The 17,266-nt window shown below is 38.3% G+C and overlaps 1 protein-coding gene across 4 annotated transcripts in view; it reads left to right on the top strand.

The window, feature by feature from the left end:
• Positions 1–17,266, top strand: part of MCTP2 (multiple C2 and transmembrane domain containing 2) — a 185,183-nt gene that overhangs the window by 43,656 nt on the left and 124,261 nt on the right. For all 4 annotated transcript variants that reach the window (XM_063089286.1, XM_063089283.1, XM_063089282.1 and 1 more), the window contains exons 7-9: positions 1,021–1,056; positions 11,237–11,401; positions 13,591–13,721. In XM_063089286.1, the coding sequence (XP_062945356.1) occupies positions 1,021–1,056; positions 11,237–11,401; positions 13,591–13,721 (332 nt within the window). The remainder of the gene's footprint in view (positions 1–1,020; positions 1,057–11,236; positions 11,402–13,590; positions 13,722–17,266) is intronic.

Here is a 17,266-nt window from a genome sequence, read left to right as displayed (position 1 = left end):
CCCAAGTTGTGGTACCTGTAATTCTGTGCCATGTACTGAATGCCGAACTTGCAATTTCACCAGGGTAAGTGTTATTAATGAAGCATATTTTCAAGTCATTTCTGTACCAGTGTTTCTAGTTGCTGGTCAGTGGAATGTAAGTGGATTTCCCCTGAAGACTATTTATTTTCTGGTTTCTAATTTATTGGGAAGACATACTGGCAGAGTAGATAGGTCGTTTACCTAAAGGGATTTTTTTTTTCCTTAAGCATAATAGTAAATGTGTTTTGCTTGATTAGGTTCATAACTGAGTTGTAATCTCCTGAATTTATCCAATTTTTAACAACCAGTTAGTTGGTTAACCAGCCAGAATGGAGTTTTGTCATACTGGACAGTGACAGGAATAATGAGAGGATTTTGCTGGGAGAGAGTTTTTATTGTAGATGAAATTCAACAGCTTTAGCATGACAAATGAGAGATCAAAAGAGAACAGTGGTGAAGTTTCTTGCTGTTTAGAATTTTTTTCTTCCCTTACTCAGTACAATAAATTGTGCAATAATTATTTAGACTTTTTTCCTATTATTTTAAATATTGAGATTTAATCAATGAAAGTAAATGGAATTACTTTTTCTAGTATCTAAAACTATGGAAACCTAAACATGAACTAACATTGGTCATGAATTTCCTAAACATTTTCATTGTACTGTCTGAATATTTCAAGTAAGGTAAATCTATCTTTCTGCTTTTTTAGAGATATTGTATTTTACAGTAATTAAAAAAAGTACTTCTAAAGATTGAACTGCATTCATATGTTATTGACTTTTCATATTGAATGGTTTAAGAAAATGATATAACAACCACATAAATGTGATTTTTCTTTGTTTCTATTTTCTGCCTCAAATGTGCTTTCTTTGTAACCTCAGAGCTGGGGTGTTAATTATCTGGATGTAACCTGCACCATTTAATATAATTACATTGCTAACAATTCTATTTCTCTGTTTCATTTTGCTATTTTCACCGTTCTCTGGACACAATCCTTAGCGCTGGTCAAATCGGAAGCGGTTAAGTGCCAACAAGGTAAATATATTTGTTTTTTTCTTTAAATCATTTGGCTAAAAACTTCATCTTGCAGCAAATGCAAATGTATAAATAATTGATATTACTCAGCCTTTACATGTAACAGCATTTCTTCCCTGTTATTGATATAAGAGGGAACAATATTAAGGGAACAAACTTATTTTTTTTTTAAATAAAAATTTAAAAGGAGCATAACCAGATGTTTGAATTACACTTGTTTTAGTGCTGACATTTTATATGCACCGGCCATGTTAGAATGTTACACTTCATTAAGCTTGGATTATTTCAAATATAACATGGTTAGATTTAGTCCTTTAGGAAGTTATTTACCATTCGATGGCAACTAGCATTAGTGTTATAGAGGCAATGTAAAGATTGATTGAAAGGAACATGTGATATATTTTAAATCTCTTTTATGAAATCTCCTGAAAAAGCCATCTCTTACTTTTCTGGTAAGAGTTTCTTTAAAGATTTCTTCGTGAAGAACTGGTGATTTTTTTACATTGGAAGAATCTTTTTATGCAGTTATACAATATGGTATAATTTATAAAAAGTTTAGGCGTACCAAAGTAAAAGTGATCTCTTAATTTTTAAATTTAAGAAAATTGAAAAGTTATTAAGTTAGAAAGTTGAAGAGTTACTGTTAGAAAGTTGTAACTTAAGGTACCATATGTGATAATTAGTGTAAAATAAGCAAGCGAAACTAGAAAAATGTATTTATAACAATTTAGCAGATCTGCTGCTTTTTAAAGAGAAATAATCTACACAAAATAATTACTATTAAATGATGCAATATTTCAGGCTATTTAGTTCAGTTTCTGAGTGGTGGTGGTTGGTGGTGTGTATGCTTGGTGGGAAGAGGTTGTGTAGACAATCTGTGTATGAATATATTTGCACGCTCACACATATGTGCACATGTATACTCCAGCTCTAACTTCTAACCTCAGTGTACCTTAGTGCTTCCTTCTCTGTACAACAAGGAGTTGGAAACTGGGAGCACCTCCTGCTTAAAGATTCTGTGAGTTTGTGTGGGTCGGGAGGGAAACGGGTGGAGAATTTTAACCTGACTAGCACTAGTCCCTTAAAGCCAAACTTTCCAAAGAAATCCAAAGGAACCAAAGTTCTGACTCATACTTACTAAAATATCTATTGCTTGCATTTTGAACATTTTAAAATAACTATGATAAGGGGCTTTGTTATCCTACCAGTTCACTTGGTTGTCAAGACTCTGGTTTTTAAGAAATAAAAATAACGTGAAGCTGTCTCAAAAATTCCTCCAACTTTTGCCTTATTCCTTTATAGTCACTAGAGGGTAGAAGAGCATCATTTCTCACCACAGAAGGGAGCCCGGCTCTGCTCTGAGTTTCTGTAACCACCCAAAGCAGTAAAGTTTCCCAGAATGCTTTGCTGAAGCCTGACAAAGCAGTATTTTCTTGTTTATTGATTCTGCTGCTGCACTAAAACACCGGTACTGTACATCAATAACCATCTTTAGTTAGGGAGCTTCGGTCTGTGGAAGAGCACTGGCAGTTTGTGGAAGAACATAAAGGCTAGAAAGAAAAATTGTGAGCTTGGGGAATATTGGAGTCTAGGGAGGACAGGAGAGGTTATGGAAGAATGGCCAAAGGAATGAAGAGGAATAGGAAAAATGGACAGCCTGGATAAAAATATCAGAAATATGAAGGGAGCAGAGGATCTCGGAGAGCAGTATTTATATGTGTACTGCAGAGTTGTGTCTTGGAACTGAGCCATTTTCTTCTTTTTTTTTTTTTTTCCCAGTCATGATATTTGTAGAATTTTGACTTCAGCATACTGGGCTCAGGGATGTAATATACTATATACCCAAACCTAGTATACATGTTTAATAAAATCTTAGATGAGTAAAGTTCATTGGAAATGATACATGGCCTTATCGGAGACGTGTGAGTTATATGTTGGTGAAAAATTTTAATTGTCATGTTGACTTTTTGTTTCTGAGAGTATGTAGTTTTAAAGGGAAAAATGAGAAACCTATTATTTGGCTTGTAAAAGGAGTCACAAAGAAACTCTGTAGACACTGTGATTAACACTCTGTAGAAGTAGTTAAAATATGCTGGTCAACCTATCTTTTGGTATTCTTAAACTACAAGCTTCTTTTTTAGGATTTCCATATATATTTAATATTATGTAAGAGTTTGACAAAGATTATTTAGCTATCAAAAATTTTACTAGTCCTAAGTAATGTATTGCTATAAAATATCATTGACTTTTTATCTCAATTTTATTTTTATAACAACTTTATTTATAAAATTGCTTCTTAACCCCATAAGATTATAATTTTGCATCTTCCAAAAGTTGCCTGAATGGCAGAGCATCTGTGGACTCTCTTCTAAACTGCATCCTATTTTTCCTTAGACTTCAATATAGGAAATACACAGAGATTGCCTTTAAAAACATGTTAGGTTTTATCCAAAAGCCCTTTAAAATGAGCGTTTCAGGGAGAATTGGGAATTTGATTTAATAGGTTCTGGATCCAATTCCTAGTTCTCTTAACCATCCATAATCTTTGGTGTGCATAGAACTGTTATCAGCCTCACTTCTCTCTGCTCTAATGTATGTAACAGTTATACAGACAAAAATTAACAGCATTTGGGGCAGACTGGTTAGCTCACTTGGGGAGAGTATGGTGCTGGTAATACCAAGGTCACGGATTTGGATCCCCATACTGGCCAGCTGCAAAAAAAAAAAAAAAAAAAAAAAAAAAAATCAGCGTTTATTTCTTTTATGTTAAATGGTCTAATGGGCAAAGAAAAAATTATATAAAAATGGAACTGACAAATCACTGATTGTATTCACAAACTTTGTGCACATGTGTATACACACACTTTGTGCATATGTGCACACACAGATACACACATCCCTGCTATTATTTGGGTCTGTACAGGTGATGTGCTTGACCACCAAGGCTCTTTATTATGGATTTTCCTTTTTTTTAGGTGAATTTTCACTTTGTACATACTCTCACATAGCTCCTCTTTTGACTCACTGTTTTAGACACTCCCAGCTTTCGACACTTGTCAGCTATCTAAAGTAAGAGACATGACCTATATTAGTGAAACTTTTTTTTCTGTTTGAAATCAGTTGATGAGTGGTGCCAATTTTGAGCCTGTTTGGTTTTATCTTCTTTTATTTTGGTTCCTCCCTGTTATTGCAGAGGCTGACCTCTGCAGGCTGCATTTTCTAGGTACCCCATCAGCTGGCCTCTAGCTGGCTTCTTACAAGGAGAGGAATTGGCATAAAGGTAGTTTAATGTGGGGGAACTTCAACTGAAAGAAGACAGAGAATGTGGAGGGAAGCTCCATCCATCCGTGTATGTATCTGTCTGTGCTATCCATCCATCCATCTCTTAATGAGCTGCTCTGTGACCACAGCCCAGGTGAAAACCAGGAGGGAGTTTTGTGATTGCTTTGTCTAATCATAGTTTTGGTTGAAAAGGACTGGAGTAGCTGTTTCTCTTCCTGCCTTCCAGGTAAATACCCTCTCTCATTGTGCCACTTTCTCTAATTGAACTCACCTAACTTATTTCTGTTCTGCCTAAATCCTTAGGTCCAAGAAGTAGTACAAGCAAAACCCTGTTGCAAGAGGAAATATGGTCCATTTGAGGAACTAAAAGGAGAGTATTATGCTAAGAACATTTAACAGTTTCCCAGTTAACAGAGTGCTTTTCTTTTGTTTGTTTTGCTCTTTTTCATTCATATATATATATATCTTTTTTTTTTTTTTTTTTTTTTTTTTTTTTTTTTTTTTGCAGTTGGCCAGTACAGGGATCAGAACCCACAACCCTAGTGTTATAAGGCTGTGCTCTAACCAACTGAGCTAACTGGCCAGCCACATTCTCATGCATTCTTAACTGAACTTGAATGCCCATCCATAGTAACACCTTTTACCTTTTTATTTCTTTGGTTAAACTCAAAGGATTAGAGAATTTCATACACAAAACAGCCATGTATATCTATTTAGCTATATAGCTATCTGTCTTTATCTATCTACCTACCTATGTATGATTTAATGTAGCTAATTTATTTGTCTATCTCTCTCCATCTCTATTATCTGTCTCTATATCTTCTATCATCTATCTCTGTATGTCACCTATTTCTATCTACCATATCGTATCTATCTATTCTATTTATCTGTTTATCATCTATCTCTATATATCATCTATCAGTTTATCTACCTGTGTGCCTATCTACCTATCTGCCTATCTACCTATGTATCTATGTATCTATCTGGATGTGGCATTACGCTGACCCACAGCTGAATGTCTTAACTACTGCCTTGTTATGAAGTCTAGGTCAGCATTAGCCTGGACATAATGAACTTGAAGGGCTTTCCTCCTTTCTGAAGGCTGCAGTCCTGCTCAAGCAAGCCCATATATCTATTGGAACTTTCAAAGCTTGTGTGTGCTCCAGGCCAGAAGGATGGAGACATTGTCTTTCTAAACATTTCAATGACATTAGACTCAGTTTTAGCCCCAGATCTCTCACTGAGCACACACTGTATGGCAGGAATAATGTCCTAGGAATACAAAGATGAATTAGACTCTGCCATCTGAATCGATGACCTGGTAGGAGAGATGAGGAGAGTGATGGGGGTATGTACCCTTGCAGGTGGGTGGTGTGGGCTGGATGCTGGGCTCAGGGGAAGCTCTCAGAAAAAGAAGACTAGAATGAATCTTACCAAGTAAAAAAAGGGATGAAATAAATTGAGACATTTCAGTATAAAATAATGTGGCACATGACAAGAGTTCCAAACTATTGATGACAGGGCTCCAAATAACTTGGTTTTCACTTGCAGCTGGCAGTTGTTAGAAGTGGAACTTCTTGCTTCCCATCTAAGACCTTGTTCAACAAACCCTCCAGGTGATTCTGAAGCACACTGAAATTTGACAACCACCGGTATGGACTAGAGTATGAAGTAGGTTCTGGGAATAATAGGAGACAAAGCTAGAGATGTCAGGAAGGACAGGCCTTGTGGGCCAGTAGCTGTGGCTGCTGACCTTTAGCTGATGGGAGTAGGGTTGGCATTAGGGTGAGGTGAGGGGATGCCCAGGGTGCAAAGCCCAAAGTGACACCAGGCTGAGGCACCAGTCCCACACTCACAGAAGCCAGAGAGTGAACTGAGCGCCTCAGCTGCTTCACTCCACCCCAGCCCTGGAGAGCGGTGCTTTTGAAGCATTTTAAGTGAAGGAAAGACGTAAAACAATGAAGTGGAGAAGTGAAGCCAGCAGAATGACATAAGAGAATCAAGGAATACTAGACGGTAAATATTACTGCCTATGAGCACACCAGTTAAGCTTCCTAGGAGTCAGGGCAGAAAAAAAACTTGTTGAATCACATGGTCTTCATTTTTCCTTCTTCATTTTTTTAATAGTAGGAAATGCATTAGAAGCATTTTCCTGGCCCTCAACTCTGAGAACCATTGGGTATTTATAGTCTTTCCTTTTTTTTTAAATCTTAATCTAATTTTTATTAAGTGTAAAATTGATGATATTCCCTTATAATTTAAAATGTTAAATTTAATACAGAGCTTTTATAGCTAATGTCTTTGTACACACAGATTATCCCTATCTCTGGGATTGTGATATAATTGTCATCTACAAATATAAATCTTATCCGTGTACATGTGGGAAATTTAAACGGTTTTCTTTATATCCTTATGCAAAGAATTTTGTGTAGTTCTAGGATAATTTATGCCCACAGGATCCTCTTCAGATGAAATAAAGGGGCTGCCGAATAGGATCTTTTCTGGGAGCCTGTTCCATGGATGTATGGATCTTCTCATGTCATGCTATAAAAGCTGTTGACAAGGAGCAGTAGTCTTACATGTTGAAAAAGCTTAAAAGGAATATTTCAGTGAAACCTTTTATAGACTGAATGTTTTTCTTAGCTTTTCAAAGCAGTGGTCATCATAGTTGGAATCTTGTTTTATTATTCATTTTTCTTACAAAGTTGGTTCATTCTTTTTGAACATTTTTTTCCATTGACTTCCTACTTCCTCACAATGACTTAGGAAAAAATACTTAATGAGTCAAACGAGGATGCACTGGCAATGTGGGAACACTGATATTTTTGTACTTCTGTCACTGAGATGATATATGAAGTACCCAGACAGTATTTGGCACCTGGTAGGTATTCCCTAGTTGGTGCTTTCTTCACTGACCTCCTTTTCATTTATTTGGGCTTTTTTGGTATTTTGTTATATGCAGAGGAGTATTTTGGATAATTGCCCCAAGGTATTGGTCAGCAGAGTCAGTTCTGGAGTGCAGTGTGTCTGAATATAACCCTGCCTTCCATGGCAGCAGGCTGCTGTCCCAGCTCCTGACTCCATGCCCTTCTTTCAGGATCTTTCTTTACCCTGATCTCTCTGCTGCTGTTCCTGCCTCGGGACAGATAGGAGACACTGAGCTGACCTGTCCATCAGCCCAGTGTTTTCTTTACAACCTTGCCGAGAAAGTGGGATACTGGAATACACATCACACCGTCTCCACAGCCTGCCCCTTGGCCTGGATCCTCAAATACAGTAATGCATGTCACCAAGTTGTAGTCCATTTTATATGTCCTAGGAATGACAGTCATTCCTGGGACATGCCAATAGGCTGTTTTAAGATTCTGTTTCTGCCTAGATCAAAGATTTGTGCAGGTTCTCTCTGTCTGAATCCACAGGCATACTCTGCCTTACTTCGTTTTTTCCTTCCCTGCCTTGGCTGTGGGATTGTCATGAATCAGAATTAAATTAATATTGTCAAAGCTGTTTTACTTTTACAAAAGTCAATGTGCTTCCCAGTTGAATACCACACCTTGCTTTCACTATTAGTGACTGATGTGTGCACTTTAGATGGGAGTCACTTTTTCTGTTTTAGAACGGGTGTGGATTTGGTGGGGTGGGGCCTGAGGAAGATAGAGCAGATCAATGAATCAACACAGAAATAGTAAAAAGTTCTGATCCTCTGGGAGGAAGGAGAAAAATAACAAAACCGTGATGTACTATATTTTATCCATTATGTCTGCTGAGGAATTAGGGTCAGGACCCAGAAACCTTGCGCTATCTCCTGGTGTTTGTTTCAGTTCAGGTGGGGTGGGTTTCCCCTTTGATGGGTGATTTCCTTTTCTCCTTCCACATTCCAAGCTGCATTAAGATGACAAATTTCACTTATAGGCTCGGGCACGGACATGAAAACCTGAGCTATTCAGCTAACTGAGTGAGTGCAGAGGAGTCGATTTATTGTGGGGAGAAAGGGAGTAGAAAAGCACAAGAGATTTTTGAGAGCTCAGCTCTGCAGCAGAGCACAGACAACATGGCCCAGACCCTGCCCCCAGCCCCAGACCCTGCTCTTCAGCCTCATCACGCCTGTCAAGGTGGAAGAGAAATGTTAAAGTAATTAAAGAGACTTCTTTAAAGCACACCCCCCACCCCTGAATATGTGGCTTGCAGATGCAACTTTATTTAGGAGAAAACCTTGTGGTGGGTTTTGCAGAAATATTTAGGGTGAAATAAGTAGAATAAAGGTCTTGCATTCTTTTCTATCTGTGAGCTGTGCAGTAAATACTTCTATTCTGAGTTTTGGAGAGGAAAAAAAATCATGGACAGCAGAGAGCAGGTCCATCAGATCAAACAAGACTGCGTTAAATACTAAAATGTTCAAAGTCTGACTGAGATAGATAAAGGCTTTGATGGAAAGTGGATATTTCCCAGGGACATTACAGGCAATAATCCAGATGTTATGGTGTAATGAAACGAGTGTCCGTGGATAGATCAGGAGCTCCAGCCAAGCCGCGCCTGACGCGGGCCTCAGACTTGCCCTCCCATGCTGTTCCGCCATATGGAACCGATCTCTAGGCCCCCTTAATAACCAGCTTTGGATTCCGTTTTCACAGAGCTCACAGAGCTAAGTGGGGCTGTTTTATGGACAAGTTAGATAGAAGACTTTCCAAGATAAACATCCAATTTGAAATTAGGACATACCAAGCCGCAAAATTATTTTAGGGCATATTTCATGGAAGTGCTGCCATTTTTCTTAGGCAATTGCCAGACTGTAGGATGCCCTTTGATCCTTTGTGGACATTACTCCCTTTTTTGTAAAAAGGATTTTGAAATAGTTGCAGTGTTTAGGGAGGAATATATCTCTCGGAACTTTGAAGCATGGTCGTGGGACAGGTCATGCTTTTAGCCTGTCGGTTGGCGAGTCAAACTTGGAGAAAAGGCAAAAAAAAAAAAGGAATTGTGGCAGGATATATGAATCAAAATCTCATTTTAACTTTAAAAGTAGAAGTTTTCAGCCCATGTACTTAATAAGCTATAAAATGTACTAAGTATATCTACACCCGTATACACATATATAGACATATACATTACACAGACATCTGTCTATATATTGTGATGGTGTGTATTGTTTTTAACAAATATAAAATTGCTTAATTTTAACTATTACATATATCTTCGTTATTCAATACATTTTATCCAGAACCCAACTGCAAATAGGAGTTAAGAGAGGATTATTCATGTTCACCAGACAGCAGGTTTTTCAATTTTTTTTTAGATAAATTCTCCCCCCCCACCTCTGCTTAGTCTCAGCATGTCCAGAGCCTGTGTGTGGGTGTGCGTGAACGCGTGTGTGTTTCAGGAGAAAAACAGCATGCGTATGAAGTTTGGGAGTATATATTTCCTTGAATGTATTTTGTTTAACGTTGTCATAAAATGATCAACAGAACGTGGGGTGTGGAATTGCTGCATCGTTTGTTAAGAGTGATGGAGTGATGTGGGTTGGATGAGGTAAGCTGCTATATAATTAATATGGTACTGACATACCATTTGTTGTGATAAATTGTGACTAACTGGTGTCCGAGCAAATTGATGTCTAAGTGATCTCAAAGATATAGTGAGCGGCTGACAGGAGTGAATATATGCTGTTAGAAATTCATTGCTTTCCTATGATGCTCAGTGCCATTTACATCCTTCAGCCCATTTATTCCTCTTTCAAATAAAGACGTCTCCGCTTGTGCCAATTCACCTACTGAATAGAGAATGTAATGAACTCCAAACTCCGCCAACTGAACGCAGCACGTGGATCATGTGGGGATCCTAACGTAAACAAACTACCCATAAAAAGACATTGTTGAGCCCATCAGGGAAATGTGCATGTGACTGGGTATTTAATGATATTAAGGAAAATGATGGTTCCTTTTGTTGGGCGTGATCATGGCATGATGGTTATGTACAAACGAATGTGGATTTTGGTTTAAAATATTTCAGCCAGAAAAACATAATGAAGGGACAGATGAAATAAGATTGGCAATATGTTGAATCTGGTAAATAAATACGTGGAGATTTATTATATAGTTCTCTTTACCTTTGTATATGTTTGAAAATTTACATAATGGAAATTAAAAGTAAAATATGGCTATCGTCTTTATAATTTAGTAGCAGGGGGTATTTATTTGTCTTTTCTCTATAAGGTGTGTATGAGTAATATAGTTAAGAAAAGGAAAAAAAAAAAAAAAAAAAAAGCTAACAGTTACTGAATCTCTGCTGGGTCCCTCCCGGGTGCTGTGAAATGTACCTTATCCATCCCTGTCCCCACCCTGCCCCACTAGCCAGATGTGCAAAGCTCATTTGGCCAGCTAGGCCATTACAGGCTGTATTTGGGGTTTTGAATCTCACAGTAGTGGTGAGCTTTTAAGTAGTAGCCCAAGGAATAAAAGGAAGTGGGGACAGATTCAAATGTGAAGGATCAATTCGAAGTCATTATTTCTAAAGGCCCAGAGTGTTTTGTTTTCCTGCAAAGCAAGCCTTGTTCTTATATCTCTGTCTCCCAGAATGCCTTTCTTCTCTTTGTACTATTGAAATTTCCGAAGGCCCAGTTTAAGGATTCCTACCAAAGTGCATATTGGGAGGGAGTGCAGGCCTGTGCCAAATCAAAGTGTTGCTTATATTTGTCCTTCACTATATTATTACAAGTCCAAAGCTCGAGAAGGAAATCAGATAACTGGGTTTGCAGGTTTGCAAAACCAATGAAAAATAACACTTTTCACCAGGCAGGGAGTGATGCTTATAATCAAATACTGAAAACCAGAATTTCTATGATCACCAAAGTCACTCTCAAGAATTATCAGCAAATTTATGTCATCTTTATTTTTTGCTTTAGTCCTCTTTGATACGCAACCTACGGCTCTCAGAGTCCTTGAAAAAGAACCAACTGTGGAATGGGATTATAAGTATAACTTTGTTGGAAGGGAAGAATGTCTCAGGAGGAAGTATGACAGAGATGTTTGTCCTGTTAAAACTGGGAGATCAGAGGTATAAAAGTAAGGTAAGTTCTATCAATTCCATAAAGAGAACAACATCTTCAGGAATAAAAAAATTAAACATTGTTTTCTCGCTCTAAATTTCATAAGAATAGAAGTAATTAATTTTAGGTCTCCTAACTATATTAAGCAATGTCCTAGAAAACAAAACGATTGTATAAGTGCAGTCAATTATTATGGGTCTTGTTTTAATTGCTTAGTATATTTTAATATAGCAACTCAGAGCTAGAGAAAGCTTATTAAAAATAGATTTGAATGCATGATTTATTTTCCTTTTAAAAATAAGCAAACTATGTTTCATGGAATGCGGGAAATGGATACCTGAGGGTTGATAAAATTCTACAAAAATAAAATAATACAATACGTGACATTGGATTAAAATATTTGAGATAACGAAAAAAAATTTTCAAAATTATGTATACCCTTTGCTTTGTCTTACTTGTTAGTCTTAACACCAAAAATTGATATCTAGTACTGTTTTGCTGTGATTAAAAACAAAACCAAAGAACAGAAACAGAGTATTAAAGTGATTTGTTTCAAACACAAGTAAAGACATTTTCAGCTGTCTTTAAAAATAAGTCATCTTATTCTGCCAATCCAAATTCCATTTAATTTTTAATCTTAATAATTTGGTGTGGATTTTACTTCAAAAGTCATAGTCTGTAAACCATGATAATTAATTGGTTTTACATAACTGTCAAACAGGGACATTTTCTGTGTTTTATGGATTGAGGGATCTGGGGTACTTGCAAGTTAAGTCACTTGTCAAAAGCCACATAGAAAAAAAAATCAATGGGAGATTTTAAAAATTTACCCGAGGATATTTGTAGTTGAGGCTTTCAGCACTGAGGACACAGCAGATGCACACAAGTTGGAAAATGATTTAGAGAGGCAAGAGTTTGTCTGTGCTGCACAATTCTCAGTGCAAAATCAAATATGAGATGTCATTTACTGTAGCAGAAAGGAGCAGAGAATTGTGGCTCATGCTGAAGAATAGTTTATAAGAAATTCAAGAAACAGGGCAAGTTACATCAGAAATATGCAGATAATTATTTTACATAGGTAATTTCAAGCTGTACCTCACGGTGAATGTATTCAGGGTAACCATGTCTCTCCATTAAGATTCCTTCAACTGGCCAGAGTCAGGCTGAGGATTTATGGAAAAATTATTCATCACTAAGCACACTTACCCCTTTGGACTAAGGTGAAGTGTAGAATTAGTTCAATATCTGCTACATTCCCCCTTGGGGAACGCTTTATTTAATTTGTGGTCTAATAGGTTTGTTTTTTTTTTCTTCTTCCTGGTTTCTAAATTCTGTGATCTGATATGTTAAGCCTGATGTGACAAACAGCTTAAATGATTTTACATGACATTGGCTACAGCTGAGGTCTGAGTTGTTCATGTTTTTTCTCATGCAGGAATAGTTGGTGCTAGGATTTAATTCTTGATGCTGGGCACTTAGAGTCTGATACTTACTGACCAACATTTTTGCTCACTTTTTATTCACAAATTGAATCTCTATGTAAATGAAACAAAAATAAAAATCCTGCCAGTGAACCCAACTCATAGGCAGTTTGAAATCACTCTTGGGGGACACAGCAACACTTGTGGGTTTTCAGACCAGTCTTGTTAATTTTTAGATTTGCTGCAGTGGAATTTCCTAAGCTTCCTCCCAGTCTAGTGACTGAACTCAGTAACCTCAGACTTAAAAATACATGGCAATGTACACGTTATGGGTTCTCATTTAATGCATCTGACAGATGTTAATTAAGACCCCAAACTATTAATTTATATAGTTCTTAAGCCAGCACCAAATGAATATGCCAACAAAAATCTTGCTTGTGTTTGATTAATCAGTCAGTGTTATGTTCTCTAAGAGAGATCAGTTGCAAAATGACTATGGATATATGTCATATATATACATATATACATTATTTATGGTTTCTTGTGAGATAACTGTATCCACTTGGTGGATATATTTTTTAATCTGGGGGCCAGCTAGAAGTGTAATGTTGATTTGCTGATTCCTGAACCCTTGAAGTCCCTTTTATTCCAAAAATGAAAGTTTAACTTTATAAGGGGCGAGGCCCATCACCATGACCTTCTGCAGTTTAGAGATGAAATTAATGTGTAGCTGCTGTAGCAATGAATGACGTTTGAAGAAAATAAATGTTATAACTGCATGTTTTCTAGACACTGTGTAAGAGTGCAAATCCGCAGTGGCAGGAACAGTTTGACTTTCACTACTTCTCTGACAGGATGGGCATTTTGGACATTGAAGTGTGGGGAAAGGACAGCAAAAAGCACGAAGAACGTCTGGGCACGTGAGTCTGCTCTGCTGGTTTCTGTATGGGGCTGGTTCTGAGTGAATATCTTTATTTGTTTGCACTGAGGGTAATGCCTCATATGCCTACCTTGAGCAGCCATCAGTAAGCTGGATGACCAAGACGAACTGGGGGAAATTTGGGGAGAGTTTGCTTTTTTTCTCTCTCTCTCTCTTTTTTTTTTTAGTTGGTAAATGTCATTTAGTATTGATTTAAACAGAAAAAATAATGTCAGGAATTCTCTAAAGAAAGATAGCATGCCATCTCAGACTATATAGAAATGTTTGGATAGAGTTCCAATATACCGTATAATTTTGGTTTTGCTATTTAGTGAAATATTATATACTCTAGTAAAAATATAAGTCTAGGTATCCCCCATGGTGGGAACTTTTCAATGTCCTTGATGTACTTTGTAGCAAACTATAGTGGAATATATTGAGACCAAATTTATTTTCTTTTGTTTCTTTACTTTGAACCCTCTCAACTTAATTGAGGTACTCACTGTATATAACAAGCCGTGATGTAAATATTATAGGGTTTCCGCAGAGGGTTGTAGTGAAGAATACCATTAAATGAGGTAGCGCACTGAGACGGGCTCACCGTGAGCAGGAGGGAGATGTTGGTGGAAGCCAGTGTCATCTTTAGGTTTGGAAAGCCCTGCATGTCAGTGCCATCATGCTCATGTTACAGATGAGGAAATGCAGCATGAGAAGTGTTCAAATGACCCGGGCCACAGACTTAAGAACAGCATGTTCCAGAGTCAGGATTCTGTGTTTTCAAAGCCATGTTATTGGCATCAAATTATTGCCTTTTTTTCCTCCCAGAGACATAAAATTTGAACACAAATCTTACATTTAGAATACAAATGTTCAAAGAGGTCCCAAGAGCTTTTGGTTGTCTTTTTCAAACCTGCACCTTGGGTTCAGGGAGCTGATTTGGGGTCACCTCTTGGGGAATGGGCAGGCCTCCTACCTAACTCCTCTCGTCTACAGCCTGAGAATCTCAACTTTTGCCCGTGCTCTATACTGTAATTTCATTTGAAGAAAGGGTTTTGTTGGTAACTACAGATGAAAAAGCACTCATATAACATGACTTTGTTATTTTGCACATTAGGAAATGCAGAGGCTCAGGAAGGTGAAATGTTTTTCTAGCAACAAGGATTTTAGAGACAGAAACGGGATGAGACCCAGCTAACCCAGTACCTTGCTATCCCCAGTTAGGTGGGTGGGGAGTTCAGTACCCATGGAACGTCCTCCAGTGTTTCTCAACAGAGGCACCCTGCATGGGACTGTCTGGCATGCTGCAGGGTGTTTAGCAAACCTCGCTGTTAGCCAACTGAAGCGGGTAACGTTTCCCACTTATTATGTGGAAGACAAACAGGCGTGCAAGCGTACAGACAGCATCCTACATTCCACTGCATATGTCCAGACACCCCTGGGGACCGCATTGCTGCCAGTTCAGACCTCTGCACCTCTTCCTCCACAGCCCTGACTGCCTTGCTCTGCAGCCTCCTCATCCCAGTTCCAGGCTTGTCTGGTAGGTGGCAGCCGTCGCTTCCTTGGCTGTTTCCTAGGCCAGGTTTGTGCATTCAGATAGCAAACCAGGCCATGCCATACTCTGCAGCTCACGCAGGAGGACTCCCTGTGGTCCAGTGTTTCATAGACACTGCCCGTCAGATTACTGGTCTGACCTGGTCTCTGCCCTGTGTATCTGCACAGGGATGCCTCAGATACTTCTCAGTAGCTCTAACATTGTCACTGCTGTGACGGACCAGGGCCCTGCTAACACCGATGGTAGGAGGAACAGAAACTTTGTTAGCACACAGAAGAGAGCAAGGGTAAGTTACGCAAATGCAGAGAACTCTGTGTCCCAAAGTGTTATCTGCACAGTGGGAGTCTGGGCCTCCTGTGATGGATGGCTGCCGTGTTATTTTAGTGGGTGCAAAGAGTAATGCCCTTGCATTTCACGTGGCATTGTGCTGCTGCTTCCTCCACATGATAGGAAACGCTTTTCCCAGTGAGTGTTGGGTTGCTTCACAAAGATAAAACATAATTTAAGATGTCCCGTTTTTTCCATGTTTTGTCATCTGGGTATTCATTTATTATTTTAGCTATTTCCTGTTTGTAACTGAGAAGTATACCTGCCTGTCATTCTGTCCTTCCTCTTCATGGATTTTAGAGGATTTTTTTATTTTTTATTTTTATTTTTTGGTGTCCTTTTCCTTTTTCCTCTCCTGTAGTACAGAAGATAACAGAGTATCTCTTGGGAACCAGCTCCACAGCATTACCCTGCAGCCAACTTGCAGGTGGGAAGAAAACTATTATAACCTACTCAGATTTAAAGGAGAGATGGCGCTAGCATCTGCACATCATGGAAGTGTTACTTACAGTTCCTTCTTATTAGTTACTTTTTAAATATTCCAACTTTTATTTTTCACATTTTCTTTCCTTTGTGTTCTTCATTCTAAGGCTGAGATATTTTATCTTGCAGCTGTTGGGAAAACCCCTTTTTATATCAGGAGGCTCTCCAACAGCCTCAATGAAGCTTTACTGTCTCCTAGGGCCTGTCTCATCTTTGTTTCTGGATAATACCTCAACGTTAATAATTTAGAGCTCTAGATGGTTTCTCTGGGGAAATTCTCTTCAGTGAAGCTTCTAGATGTAGGCAGTTTGATGCAAGAGAAGGAACCCCAGCTTCTGAGTTGCACATCTTGGGCCTGTTTGTGACCACACTGCTAGCTGTGTGACCTTGGGCAGTGAATTCACTTGTGCAGTCTGGCTCTCTGTCTTTATAACGGGGTCATTGGCCAACTTGCAGGGTCATCATGACTAACAGTAACAATGTTTATTTGACATTGTCTATTCTTTTGAGGATTCAAATGATAAGTATTGTTATTATTAATTATGACATTTTCCTACATGGCAACTATAGACCCACACAACATTTGCAACTAAAATATGCAATTTAGGTAAATGAATGTGACTAGTGAAATTCAACATTTTTTTTTTTTTTAAACAGTATGAATTTTTTTGTATTTGTTGGTAGAAGTGAGCAGTGGACATCTTCAAGGACATGGTAGTTGTGCCATCCATATGGACTGAAGGATTGAGCAGTGTGGGTTAGCCTGGTCAGTACTGGAATTTTGCAGCCATGGGTGAAAAGGCTGGGGTAGTGGTTGGTTATATGAAGAGAAATCACATTGGCATTGGTAGATTGTTAGCCTGGTGATGGTTAAAACATAGTCTGGCTGGCAGCCTTGAGGCTCTCCTGAGTCCTGTGGAGCTTTCTGACTTCCCCTTGTGCCACAGACCACCTACCTACAGGCTCCTGCTGAGCCACAGGTAACTCCTAAGGAAGCTCGTGTTGATGAGATGAAGGTGTTTGAGTGAAATCCAGCATCTCCTGAAACCATGTTGCCTACGAACTTCAGTGTTTGTTTATGTGCAAAACAAACAAACCAAAAAAGACAGCATCTCATCTTAAACAAGGACGCTGAGCTTTTAGGGGAGTAAAATACAAAGCTAAATTTATCCTGTTCCAATTTT

Source organism: Cynocephalus volans, chromosome 3, assembly GCF_027409185.1.
Source record: "Cynocephalus volans isolate mCynVol1 chromosome 3, mCynVol1.pri, whole genome shotgun sequence".
In the NCBI taxonomy this organism is placed as follows: domain Eukaryota; kingdom Metazoa; phylum Chordata; class Mammalia; order Dermoptera; family Cynocephalidae; genus Cynocephalus; species Cynocephalus volans.
Note: the sequence above shows the minus strand (reverse complement) of the source record. Positions and strands in the feature narration are given on the sequence as shown.